The sequence below is a fragment of the Mytilus trossulus genome, chromosome 9, assembly GCF_036588685.1.
Source record: "Mytilus trossulus isolate FHL-02 chromosome 9, PNRI_Mtr1.1.1.hap1, whole genome shotgun sequence".
In the NCBI taxonomy this organism is placed as follows: domain Eukaryota; kingdom Metazoa; phylum Mollusca; class Bivalvia; order Mytilida; family Mytilidae; genus Mytilus; species Mytilus trossulus.
This window is the reverse complement of record NC_086381.1, coordinates 21780955-21795601: the sequence shown is the minus strand read 5'-3', so window position 1 is coordinate 21795601 and position 14647 is coordinate 21780955. Positions and strand designations below refer to the sequence as shown.

The following is a 14647-nucleotide window of genomic DNA, read 5'->3' as shown; positions in this document are numbered from 1 at the left end:
ATTTCTGTTTATCATATTCATTGTCATTTTCTTTATATTGCAATGTCAAATACATTTGATTCTTCATTCCGATACTTGGTAATATATTATCATTCTCAATACCTGCATTGACCATGTATGTTCAAGAACATCCACAGTTGTCCATACATCTCTCAGTTTCCCCTCCTATTGTTCTGTTTAACTGTTAATGGGAGTCAACAACATTAATCTGTTTGCATATATAACCACTTTTGTTGAGCCTTCGACTTTTGTCGAAAAAGCGAGACATAGCAATTCTACATTCCGTCGTCGTCGTCGTTGGTGGCGGCCACACATATTCACGGTGTGGTTAAAGTGTTTGAAATTTTAATTACTTTCTAAATATATATCTATACTTACCAGGATTATAATTTAATACGCCAGACGCGCGTTTCGTCTACACAAGACTCTTCAGTGACGCTATAATCAAAACACATAAAAAGCCAAATAAATACAAAGTTGAAGAGAATTGAGGACCAAAAATTACAAAAAGTTGTGCCAAATATGGCTAAGTTAATTTACTCCTGGGATAAGAAAATCCTGAGTTTTTCCAAAAATTCAAAGTTTTGAAAGCATGAAATTTTTAGAAATGACTATATTATTGATATTCATGTTTACTTAACACCGAAGTTCTGACTACTGGGCTGTTGATACTCTCGCGGACTAAACTTTCCTGGATTTCTATCAAACTTGTTAATGATCAAAAGATAGTAAATGATGTTAAATAACAAATCCTGTTTTCCGTATTTTACTTATTAATGAACCTATTTTTTTGCCAGAAAACATTCAATTCACTATGTATTTAACGTTGTTGAAATTTTAAAAACTTTCTTAAACTATCATAGACTCTACCGAACTTAGACAGAAGCTTATTTATGGTCATAAGAGAATATCCAGACAGACATTTAAAAAGGATTAACAACAAATATACCAAAAAATAATTCAGTAGAATTATGGTATAAACGAAACTAAAGATTTGTTGGAAGGCTCACATCTTAAGTAGCTAGTAATAATAAAGAGCATATGTATCTTACCAATAGTATCCTTGAAATAAGAGTTTACGATGAACAATATACTCAATTCATGCTCACTCTCTCGTCCACTAAAATAACTCAAAACAAACGGCGGAAAAAATGGAAAATCTGGGCCACCATGTAACGATGAGATAAAAATTGGTTTTCAATCCATGGAAACGTTCCCTGGCAATATCAGCTTTTTTGTGAACTGGTAACAAATGTCATCCTTGCCATTCGAGCATATTCAAATTTGACTTTTTGAAATCATCCAAAAGTAAAGTGAAGAATGTTGATCCCCTTTGTCCACTACTCTTCCGCCCGTCCATCAGAGGCAAAGTTTAGATCAAAACGGAAAAACTCATCTTTGTGTGTCTTCATCAAAGGTAATGCTACTTTCATATCTGCGCTCTATCAATTACTAATTCTTTTTTTCTCTCTGTTTGTAACTTCTGTAGTTCTGCAAAGATTTTCCCAAACTCATTTCGTGGTACTAAAATGTGATATATCAAAGTATTTACTTGTAAAGTGCTTTTAAAATATATTTGTTTGCGTGATTTTATTAATGAATAATTGAAGTGATTTGCAATTTTACCATTAGTGAGATAATTACAGATACTTTTAACATTAATTAGGGAATAGACAGAGGTCAAAAGTTTAGAACTGTAGTAAGTGTGGACATTTGTTTGTTTTTTGTATTCTTTTTTTATCTGTGTAAAGTTTTCACTAAAAATCATCAATCCTTCTTCTTTCTTTTCATGATAACTTTTATATATTGCATAAAAAGCATCAACTGTTTATTAACATTTCTACTTGGTTTACTTTTACTTGTGAATAAAAATGAGAAAGGAATTGGGGAATGTGTCAAAGAAACAACAACCCGACCATAAAAAAAACAACAGTAGAAGGTCACCAACAGGTCTTCAATGTAGCGAGAAATTCCCGAATCCGGAGGCGTCCTTCAACTGACCCCTAAACAAATATATACTTGTTCAGTGATAATAAACGCCATACTTAACCCCAAATTATACACAAGAAACTAAAATTAAAAATAATACAAGACTAACAAAGGCCAGAGGCTCCTGACTTGGGACAGATGCAAAAATGTGGCGGGATTAAACATGTTTATGAGATCTCAACCCTATACCTCTAGCCAGTATTAAAAAGTAAACGCATAACAATACCACATTAACATTCAGTTCAAGAGAAGCCGAGTCTGATGTCAGAAGATGTAACAAAAGAAAATAAACAAAATGACAATAATACATAAATAACAACAGACTGCAAGCATAACTGTCTCATATTTTTTTTTTTTTTTAATTTCAAGTTTACTTCTAATGTAGGATAATGATTCTCATATTCTAGGTGGAAAGAAATGGAAACAAATTATCTTATGAATACTTGTTTTTATCACTGTTTTTTTCTCTCTTGTAGATAACTTTCCTTTGCTTAAGTAAAAGGAAAACCAGAAACTACTTCAAGCAAAAAACAACCTTATAAACAGCTATCAGTGTAGTTTGAAGTTGTGTAAATATGAACTGTTTGAATCAATTTATTAGTGATTGTTTGTTTCCATTCAAAATCCGAACTTTTTTGATTGGATTCCGTTGGTATATCCTCCCGAACTAGTTACAGAAGTTACAGACACTGTTTCCTCCGCTTGATTTATGCCCATTATTCGACTTTGACACAAGCGGTCAACTCAGGATCAGAATCTATGACACACTAGACACTTTCGTTTTTGAAGTTATCAATTTTCCCTACCTTAGTAGCTATATACAAACGTCACCTGAATACTGGAAAGAAATTTCCCAACTCATTTTATATTGGTATTCAAGAGCTTGCAGATCATACTCTGATTTATTACACGTTACCTGTGTCTGGGCAGAACGCTGATGAACTATTTGTATGTTTGAAACCTTTTTGTACTTATTTTCTTTAACAGTGTTCACCAAAGACTTTGTTGATAAATTGATTCAATTTCACAAATAATACAGGATGGCATATATTTTATGTATAGAAGTTGTTAATCACCTGAATTGAATGTACCTGTTATAGTGTTCTTTGATTTGTCTTTGTTTATCATTACCATTTGTTCATTTTTTGTAATATATTTTTGACGAGGTTCGGTATACATACATACATACCCGCTATTATCTTTTTGAGCCATTGTCACTATTTGTATTTTTTGTATGTTTCTCTTTCACTTTTGCTTATGTGCTTTGTCATTATGTCATTTTGTTTTCCTTTGTTGACAGAGTTGTTTGTGTTTATAGTGATTAAGATTAGAACACAATTGCGACTGCTGTACTTGAATGTTTACCTTTTATGTCTGTTTGTTTTGTACAAACATTGTTCTCAATATAATGATTTTTTTGCCAATTGAAAGGTTAGCCTACTTGCAGGTAGCAACGAACGACAACTACTGAACTACAGGCTTCCGACTTGGTACAAGCATGTTTTAATATGTACAGCTATTTGCTCACATCTGCGTTTGTATTAGCATCCTTTACGCTGATTCAAAATCTAAAGTACTATGAATACTTTAATTTGTTTTTACACCGAAAGAAAATTAATTTCATTGGTTTACACAATCACAATGTTTTGAAGAGTGATTTTTTAAAATATTACCAGGAATACATCAAATTCTTAAACATTGAATATTCTTAGAGTCTTGCAGTTTTGAACTATTGAGACTGACTTCTATCGCTCTTACTGTGTTGACGATTTGCATGAACTGTTGATGTTTAATTGTCCACTAGGGTGATGATTTTATTCAGTGAAAATGGCCGAGAGGCTAATAAATCATTCTTTTAGCATTGGCCTGTTTAATCTTATTCAGTACATTTGTGCGGTACAGTGCGCAAGCTGATAATTTTCAAGACGTGACAAACACAGGGAAAATACTCCTGCGCATTATAAATATCACTTGATACTGTACATGTACTATACACGTATGAAGAAATCTTACCCAACAGAGACATGCCCTTATATCGTTTATAAAGTAATTTCCCCTATACAATCGAGCTATGATACATTATAGGAATATATGATGATGAATTTATGTTATATGTCGACAACCATTTGTAGACATGTATAACGTTTACAATTATAATCTGATAACAACATATATCGTTTCCAAATTCCCAATAGTTTTTCAACTTTTTTTCTTTTTTATTCATATAATTTCTTCTTTAATGCTTGTTAGAAGATTTTTTTACTTTTACAAGATGAAGGGCTGTATACTAACCTGCCAAATTTACCCGGAAGGTATTTGAAAGTGAATCGTTGTAGCTAATCGAAAAGTCAAAAAACCAATATAATTTAAACTAATGTATGTGAATTTCAAGTAAAGATTTCAAAAAGGATTTATATATACATAGTTTATAGCATATATTTTGCGAAGTTTAAAATTATAAACGATATGAATTTTATAACGCTGAAGAGGTCTATTTAATCTTTATATCTCTAATACATCTATATATATATATATGTTTAATGTTGACGAGGAAGTGATTACCTATTTCTGGATTGTTTCCAAATGTATTCTATCTAACAGAAGACAGGTGAGTTTAACATTTTCATGCAAATATTTTTAGAAATGTTTATAAACATGCACGGTGAAATTCGACACTTGAATAATAAGCTGGTGGCAAATATGCTCCTTGCCATTAAAACATATTCAAATCTGAGTATTGAAAACATTTCTAAACAATATCAAACATTAATCATTTAAATGTATGTAAAAAGGTTGATAGATGTTTAAGGAACGGAAAAATGTGTCTCTTATATTCATATTTTCTGTAATCACATATGAATCATTCTTATGCATTTATTTGTTCGCTTTTTAATGTTTATTTACTGCTCCCAATTTAAAATAAGTAAAACCTTTTAACATGCCTATACTAAAAATATTTTTTCATAACTTAATTGAAAACAAAACATTTAAGTTTTATTTTTCAGCAGATATCTAACGCAATGGGGAATAAAGAAAGTAGCATAAAAAGTGTTCCATCATCTGAACCACAGGCCAGCAACAACAATCTAGAGGCAAGTACATTATGTATAATATAAGTCGTCTTGTAAGACACATTAAATTAGTTCAAACGATTCCAAAGAACAATGAATTACCCGTAACCTTAAAATATCTTCTAAAACTAAAATATTTACTTCAATGAGACAGCAAGTAAACGATAAAAATAGCCTAAGAGACATATAGGGAGCTTAACAAGAGACATAGGGTATACAGTGTGACGCGTTGTAAACTGTCCAAAGTCAATAAAAAATTGTGCATGAATAAAACAGAAAATAGCAAACATTTCAACATCTCATTTTCTAAATACAAAAAGTACACACAAGCAAGTTCCTGAACAAAATAAAAAATACACTATACCAAGACAACCACTGAATGCTTGCATTTAAAACAAGAAATATCATAGCACAATTCGTCTTATAAATGATCCTGTAACACTATTACATTATAACATATACTTAATGTAGAAATAACACAACATACTTGCATGATTTTTTAACTGGTAGAGGGAAACTATTAATTAAACTCATAAACTACTAGGGCAATGTTATGATAAAGAACATCGAAAATTATCATCTCGAATGCTATTTCGTTGCCATCACGAATTGATTTGTTAGTTAAAGCATATAATTTTCCCTACTCAAAAATATATGTCCACCTATGGTATTCTTATATCACTACTAGCTTAACATGTTTCTTGCTGTTTTACTTATTACGTGTATTAGAATGGAAGAGAAAACATGCAGTTCTACACATTAAAGCGTTGTTACAGAAGAATGTATAACAAGTCATACAAGTTAGAAGTTTAGTTATCTTTAAAGCCAGGTTTAATCCACTATTTTTTTACATAAGAACATAAATGTACCAAGTCAGAAATATGACAGTTATTATCAATTGACGTGTTTGCGCTTTTGATTTTGTCCTTTGATTATGGACTTTCAGTTTTGGATTTTCATGGCAGTTCTACTTTCTACCACTTGAATAAATTACAAAACTTTTTTCCTTTGAAATATAGCTGAATATCTAAGGGCATGCTGAAAGAGATGGAATCTTATTTTCTTGATGATATTTATATATATCAACGTCGATTTAAAAACTATAAACACATTTTTTTATATTTACAACTCCTGCAAAATGTATGCTATATGAACTGTTTTACATGTAACAATGAATACTATATATATGATATGATATTTTAACCTGGTCATATTTGTTACAGAACTTGCTTCGTAATGCCATCAGAATAGCATATAGCATTCCAATTGCAGGTAAGTTGCTCTGCTGTTAAAAACATTTTTGCATTGTGTTTGGTATTGATTATTTTTTTTATGTGTGCTGTTTGCTGTTTTTAAATATGTGCTTTGGTCTCTTTTTTTCTTCTTTTTTTCTGACGAGATTGTTTGTTTTTTCTTTAAATCTTTATGTTGCGTTATGTATTAAAGAATTTACGTGTCTCAATTTCTTGTACATATGACTTTCTTTCTCTAACTGTTGATTTTTGAACGCCTTTGTTATGTAAAAGAGGGAACAAAGATACCAGAGGGACAGTCAAACTCATAAATCGAAAATAAATTCACACCGCCTGGCTAAAAATGAAAAAGAAAAACAGACAAATAATAGAACACATGACATAACATAGAAAAATAATTAATGAGCAATACAAACCCCACCAAAATCTAGGGGTGATCACAGGTGCTCCGGAAGGGTAAGCAGATCCTGCTGCACATGATGCACCCGTCGTGTTGGTTATGTTATAACAATCCGGTAAAAAATCTAATTCTTCCTTTCCTATGCATATTCAATAGATATGCGTCATTTTTCTATATTTGTCCGAACTAAGAGGTGAAAATAACGAACTAAACGAATCACACTGAAATAAGATTGGTCAGTGTGGTATGGAATATTCTTCATTACAACATTATTAAGCTCATTCTTGTATACACACGAGAGACATTGGATAAGGTTTTACAACATAGATTACTTGAATTACGGTTATTCAATTGAGACAAAAACGTAATGAGAAAATGATTTAAAATTTGATGCGAAAAATAGTATAAGATAGAGCATTTGATTTTTTTCTAACTTTCCCTTATCAACCCGAGACTCCAATATAATCCCAATTGCTTATGAATTAAACAATATTGATTTTCATTAGAATTGCAGGAAAGTAAGGAGATATTTGATAAGATCCATTAGTTGGTCTCTAAAACTTAATAATTAAATCATCCATAAATTTCAAACTTTTATTATTAGCAATGATAAAAGAACAGGTTGATAACCTTTAGACACTGTAGTGGCAAAAATAAGACCAATGTTCCTTTACATTTACACACATTAACAATTTTGTAATTAATAAGGGATTTTTTTTTTTTTTTTACGTAAAGCATTTGCTGATAGGTTAATATGACTGCCAAATCTCAATTGACGAATGACTGTCTAAAGGAAGTTAATTGATTTAAAAAGTAGATGCAAAATGTTAAAACAAATGTACGTATAGTGTATCTTTATCCCAATTTCAGATTTGTATGTTTATCGTGACGAAATAATTCCGTTAGTTGACAAGATCATAGGTAAAAGAGAAAGCATGATCAGTATCAAAATTGACAGAAATAAAATATTTGAAGAAGCAACTGGTCGATTTGTTGGGAAAGTGAAACAGCTCGCTAAAATTAGCAGTCCAGTCCATGAAAAACCTGTAATCACTTTCAATGATACCGACATATTAGACGTCGATGGAAGTGGATTCCGAAGAGAGTACTATTCGGTATACTTTCGTAAGTGTATAGCAAATCTATTCGAAGGACAAGGAAGGCAAATGTTACCAAAGAAAGACTGTACCAAAAAAGATGAGTTGAAAGCTCTTGGAATAGCTATTGTGGAATGTGTTTTGAATGGTGATTGTGGATTTCCTTATCTACACAGAGGCATTTATAAAGCTATCATTGGGTGTACTTCTGATGAAATTGATCAGCATTGCAATTTGAACGATATTCCAGACGGCGAGGTTCGAATGATTGTGCAACAAGTAAGTTTATTTGTTGTCTCTCAGTCTAGTTACGTGATGGTCAATCGACATGCCTTTTTCCTCTCGAAAACTATTCTTGTTGACATACACACTTTAAGGAATATGCCGAGAATTCTCCGTTTTGAATTTTTCTCGGAGTTCAGTATTTTTGTGATTTAAATTTTTGCTTTAAATCATAATAATGCAACCGAAGATATATCATGTGGAGTATATTCCATGAATCTAATTTGGCATATATGATGGCACTTCAAGTTGGCGGTGGTATTTAAGCAATTTCTATTTTTAATCGTTACACGAATCAATAGTTATCAAAGGTACCAGGATTATAATTTAGTTATTTAGAATTTGATGTTTTCTCAATTCTTGTCCCGCTGCAAAATTCCTCAAATTTTTGTCCCGACCCTACAATTATCATTTCCATTTTCTCTTTTTTTTAAGTCAGCTTATAATATTTTACATTGGGGCATCTGTCTTATTGGTAAACGTAAATAGCAAAACGGTGATGGATGGGTTGCATTCAGTGTTGTCGATTAACAGATTGTAGTTGTAAATTATTTTTAAAATATCAGAAGCTTATCAAAAGTGTGGAGAAATTCTCTCAGTTCTGTACACACAACAAAAGTGTAAGAATAACCTGTGTCAGGTATGATCGAGGCAAAAGGTACCATTAAATGAAGTTTTTACTAACATCAAAGCCAAAAAGAATAAAGTTATCAGTAAACGTGTCTTGGGTTTGCTTTGCATTTAACAGCTATCTTTACTTTAGTGTAATGCTATTTTAACTTGAACCTTTCAAATCACACCATATAATTTTAGTTAACATATCGTGTGTTTATGTTGCATGTTTCTGTAATTATTTGTACGTAGAATACGATAAAGTTCTAAGAAAAACACAATAGTCTTTGTAATCCATTGACACCGGCCATTTGCAACATTTACTTAACTAAGATAATTTCTTTTGCAGCTAAACGATGCAAAATCCGACGAAGAAATAACCGAAATCATAGCGAGCGATGTAGCCTCCTTTATTAACTATGTTGGGTGGCCAGTAGGGAAAATAGTTACGGTGAGAATACTTTCAGATTATTTTTATTAAAAAAAAAGATGATTTGCTGTTATGACAATGATATACAGATAACACTATTCATTTTTTGGTTTGTGCTATTTTAAACCACATTTAAAACCAGAAGAGACAAAAAATACCAATGTGACAATCATACACCAGGTCTTGAACAAATTACAGACTATGGCCAGTAGTTTTTTCGTTTTAATTATTTTACTTTTTACATTTGTCGTGTCGTGAAGGCCGTACGTCATTTGAATAAACTTTTTTATGTTATCAATGATCTTTGAATATTGTATAAATCAGTACTGACATTACGTAATTTTGTATTTACGCCGGACGCGCAAAAAATTTAAAAAGGCCAAATAAAGTACGAAGTTGAAGAGCATTGAGAACCAAAATACCTAAATGTTTTGCCTATTACAGCTAATGTTATCTATGCCTGAGGTAGAAAAGCCTTAGTAATTCAAATATTCAAAAGGTTTGCAAATAGTTAATTTGAAAATATGAACATATCAATGACAATTCATGTCAGCATAGAAGTGCTGACTAATGGGCTGGTGATACCTTCGGTGAATTAAAACTCCTCCAGCAGTGGCATCGACCCAGTGGTAGTAAACACACTCATCATAGAAACAAGGATATTATTTTGTATTTACGCCAGACGCGCGTTTCATCTACAAAAGACTCATCAGTGACGCTCGAATCCAAAAAGTTAAACTGGCAAAATAAAGTACATAGTTGAAGAGCATTGAGGATAAAAATACCTAAAAGTTTTGCCAAAGGTAAGGTAATTTATTCCTTAAGTAGAAAAACCTTAGTATTTTACAAATTCAAAAGTTTTGCAAACAGTTAATTTACAAATATGATCATATGAATTATAATTTATGTCAGCACAGAAGTGCTGACTACTGGCCTGGTGATGTAAATGAACCTTTATGTGTTTCTTAAGAATGTATTTGTGTATCATAGACATATAAGACGTATCTTTTTGCTTCATATTCAAAACACCCATTCATTAATAAAAAAAAATCTTACGCAGTGTATTCAAGTCGTTGCATATTTTTAGATGACCAACCGACATGTGTTGCTGCAGTATATACTCCGATGGTTTATTATTGACCACAGACAAAACGAAATAGACCAATTACGTCATGGTCTCAGCTACATGGGCTTCCTTGATGCAATAAAGTCAAACGACTGGTTTGAACCTTTATTTGTTTATTCAGAACAATACAGCATTACAGCAAGATACATGAAAGACAAGCTAAACCCAGTCTTGGAAAAACTGGAAGCCAAAACTGAAAAAGAAACAAACTGTGTAAAGTTTGCTAAAGCTTGCATTGATTCCCTAGATGGTACGAATAATACCTTTGTATAAATATGAACATTATGCATTTTAACATATTATACTTAGTCAAACATGATTTTGTCCATTGAAATATCATTACGGTAATCTATAAACAGTTTTCAATAAATATTTCATAGTGTCTTTCTATGTTGTAATGTTTCACTATTACTTCAGACAATGGTGCATGTTTCCTTCTGTTAAAACTTTTAAACCAGCTACTTGTGCGTACTTTTGCTGATTGGCACTGGGTGTTAGGCAAACAGCAATAAGTCCATTTGATAAATAAAATATACTGAAAAGAAACATAATTCATTTGTAAATCGTCACGGGTAATGTGCCTTTTGGCTTTCGATTAAAGTGTAATTCAACATTGAAATGGGATTTAGTATCATTTATTTAAATTGCTTACATTTACAAAATGTTTAAAACATTTTTTATCACTTTTTGAGAAATAAGTGAAAGGTAGCTGAATTGATATTTGAAACATTTAATACACTTTTTTCTGTTTCAGATACGCAAGCCAGATTATTATTTGCCTTTATAACAAACCTTAATGACCCACCGTTAGAGGAAGAATCTTTGGAAGTCATCTTTAATACACACAACCCTGATAGACTTCTGCCAGAAAGCTATACGTGTTTGAATAGACTTCTCCTTCCATTGGGAAATAAAGATATTAACCACTTCAGAGAATCTTTTTTCAAGGCAATAATGGAACAATGATAAAGATTTCTGAATAACCAAACTGTTTTGTGTTTATTTTACTTTTCACTAATTGTTTTTGCATGCAATAAAGAACAAATAAATGTGAATTTCCTCTGATAAAAGGAATGTTTTACCACTCACGCATAAGAAATAATTGGAAACTTATCAGTTTAATAGTTGTCATAAATTGAACGCAAAACATGTAACTCGGGGATACCCTAAAACAAATTACACTCGTTAAACACATGAAAAAAACGTTTGGAAGCTAAATCGTGTTCATCGGGGAGTCGCACGTTAGACGCGGACGGGCTACAGCAGGTCTCTCGACCATCGAGACCGACACACAACATGCTTTCTTGAGATGTCCTGTACCATGTCAGGAATATGGCATTTGTTATCGAATAGTTCGTTTGTTTTTTGTTGCTCGTCTCTGCTCTTGTAGTCTTTGTTTTCCTGTTATAGTTGATGCGTTTTACTTTGTTAACCGTATTTGTTTTCTCCCAAACGATTGATGCCTTTTGATCACCGGAATACTATAGCTGCCTTTATAACGTGAGGGTACCCTAATGGCACCTATTTTGACAGTTTTTTTTTTAACCTACGTTTATTTATGCTTCAGGCAAAAGTTTTGATTATGTGTTTATTTTGTAGATGCATCATTATAAATTTACTATATGGTTACACCAATTTAATTTTGAATTCATATGGAATTATAGAAAAATTGGTATGAACTGACCTCTAAACCATCAATGATTCTGTTATGAGGAGTACCCAAATTGCATCCATGCATAAATTTGCGTCGTCAAAGGTAGAATAACGGAGCTTTAAGCTTTCTTTCTTCAAGTATTTTGAACAATTGGATATTAGTCGAAGCCTACTCTTCATTTTTTAAGAAATCAATACTTGTAACATGTTGTATTTGGTAATTTTAAAAAGATGACGTTTTGATGACGTCGCATGGCGAGGTTTCCGTACATTTTGCTGTTTAGCTCCCCTGGCCAAAAGGGCCAAGTGAGCTTTTCTCATCACTTGGCATCCGTCGTCCGTCGTCGTTAACTTTTACAAAAATCTTCTCTTCTGAAACTACAGGGCCAAATTTAACCAAACTTGGCCACAATCATCATTGGGGTTTCTAGGTCAAAAATGTGTCCGGTGACCCCACCAATTAACCAAGATGGCCGCCATGGATAAAAATAGAACATAAGGGTAAAATGAAGATTTTGGCTTATAACTCTGAAACCAAAGCATTTAGAGCAAATCTGACGGTGATTCCTTTGTTTATTAAGTCAATATGTATCTGCCCTGAAATTTTCAGATGAATTGGACAACCAGTTGTTGGGTAGCTGCCCCTGAATTGGAAATTTTGCCGTTTTTGGTTAACATCTTGAATACTATTATAGATATACAGATAAACTATAAACTGCAATAATGTTCAGCACAGTAAGATCTACAAATAAGTCAACATGACCAAAATGGTTAGTTGATCCCTTACTGAGTAAATGCCCTTTATAGTCAATTCTTTTAACAATTTTCATTAATTTGGTAAATTTTTGTAAATTTTTACAAAATAATTTCTATTACTAATGGGAAAAGTTAATTATAGATAGAGATAATTGTAAGAAGCAAAAACGTACAGTAAAGTAAGAACTGCAAACACGTCACAATCACCAATGCACAATTTTGTCATGAATCGATCTGTGTATTTTGTTTAATATGTACATAGACCAAGGTGAGCGACACATGGTCTAAAGAGCCTCTAGTTCAGTAAACACTTAATCTGTTGATAAAAACTGTGAATGTTTTGTGTATATTTTAATATTTTTACCAATTTTGAAGACATGCATCTTATCAAATCATTAAAAAAAATTTTTAGTCTCTATGAAAACTTGTAAGATTTCCGCTGCTATGTTTTGCAAATAGGTGCAATTTGGGTACTCGGTGCAATTGAGGTACCGTGACATAATAATTCCCAATCTTAGAGTCAATTGTGACGGCTCTGGTTTGAAACACCATACAATAATAAACTGTGCGTGTAGCAAATACTATTCAAGATAAAAAACCGCGTCTCTATAAAAAGGATGGTAACAAATTAAAACAAAGAGGCAAATATAATACATGACTTTTCTTTACAAATCCACCTATGAGTGTGTTCCAAAGAGAATGGGATCGGCCAATGTATAGTAAGTCTTTATCTAGCCTATACATCTGTATTGATAAATGTCAAGTTGTTCATTCGAATATTGATGAAGCTGAATGTCATGGAATCAACATTCACTAGCAAGATCGAAGTTTGATCAGCTTTATAATAACTCCATTTCTCATCGAATGACTTTGATCCTTGTGGTTTTGAGAATTTATTACAAAAAATCTTCTTAATGCTCTCCCTTTTGAAGCGTATTTATGTGTATTTATGCGTATTTATGCTTTATAGAACAATCTATGTTTGTTTTCTTTTTTCAGCGGACATTTTCTTTAAAGAAATAATGAGATGTTTTGTACATAATCTTGGGGAGACGGAACCAGTCAGTGTGTAGACCTGCTCCATGCTTTCAAATATTATCTGCAATGTTCTGGATACTTTATTAGCGATTAGAAAACGATTTATTCTACGCCAAACCTTACATTCTTAATAATAGACATGACTAAATGCAATTCATTCTGGATTCATTAAACTTTGCATGTCGGGTTGTAGTATCAGGCAGAGCCTTTTGCTTATGAGTGATTGATTGACGCAACGTTTGGCTTGACTAGAATAAAACACATTACAGAATGAGAATAAAATCAAACCTTCAAGTTTAATTATCCTAGAATATGGATATCCTTTGAGAAAATGTTAATGGACATACCTCAATGCCATATTGACTTCGGACTTAAAATGAAAAACTTGACTTTTGAAATTATTACAACTCCCTCAGGCAACGTTGGCTTTAGATGAATTTGGCTATTTATTTTAGGTATTTTTGACATAAAACTCTACAACGATTTTCGGTACTTGTTCATCTTCGGATTTCAAATGTTTGGCTTTGGGCATTCCTGTTGAAGGTAAATCCAGAAAAGCGCTTCGGGCGCAAGAAATGATTAAACGTGTTGTTTTCAATATTGATAGTAGCTAAGGGTCTTCGTATGGTTGTGGTATTATATATTTCAAGGGTAGATGGGTAATGACCCAAAACACTGTTTTAGTGCTGTCTTTTAAAATTTTACTTGTCTTTTTTCTAGAAATATATATGGACATTTTATCTATCATCTTTTGAAAGTATGGGGAAAAAAAGAAAATCAATACTGAACTCCATATTAAATTGCAAAATCGAAGGATAAACACATCAAACGAATGCACAACACCTGTCATATTCCTGACTTGGTACAGACATTTTCAAATGTAGAAAATGGTGGATTGAACCTGGTTTTATAGCGCTAAACCTCTCACTTTTATAACAGT

General features: G+C 32.1%; 1 protein-coding gene across 4 annotated transcripts; it reads left to right on the top strand.

Moving 5' to 3' along the window:
- Window positions 1-4459: 4459 nt before the first annotated feature.
- Window positions 4460-11541, top strand: LOC134685308 (uncharacterized). Of its 4 annotated transcripts, none has more exons than XM_063544964.1 (7): window positions 4460-4597; window positions 4998-5081; window positions 6284-6332; window positions 7584-8089; window positions 9054-9155; window positions 10222-10510; window positions 11015-11541. In XM_063544964.1, the coding sequence occupies exons 1-7, from the start codon at window positions 4523-4525 to the stop codon at window positions 11224-11226; spliced, it is 1317 nt and encodes a 438-aa protein (XP_063401034.1). In that variant the 5' UTR covers window positions 4460-4522; the 3' UTR covers window positions 11227-11541. The 4 variants fall into 4 exon arrangements, with proteins under 4 accessions (XP_063401034.1, XP_063401033.1, XP_063401036.1 ...); XM_063544963.1 differs by having other exon boundaries at window positions 4469-4597; window positions 4995-5081; XM_063544966.1 differs by lacking the exon at window positions 4460-4597 and adding an exon at window positions 4636-4723 and having other exon boundaries at window positions 4995-5081; window positions 11015-11540.
- The last annotated feature ends 3106 nt before the right edge of the window (window positions 11542-14647 follow it).

Coding starts and splice junctions, on each gene's coding strand:
- LOC134685308 (XM_063544963.1), top strand. CDS start 4,523: ATGTTTAATGTTGACGAGGAAGTGATTACCTATTTCTGGATTGTTTCC. Junction 5,082..6,283: donor CCAGCAACAACAATCTAGAG/GCAAGTACATTA, acceptor TATTTGTTACAG/AACTTGCTTCGTAATGCCAT. Junction 9,156..10,221: donor CAGTAGGGAAAATAGTTACG/GTGAGAATACTT, acceptor GCATATTTTTAG/ATGACCAACCGACATGTGTT.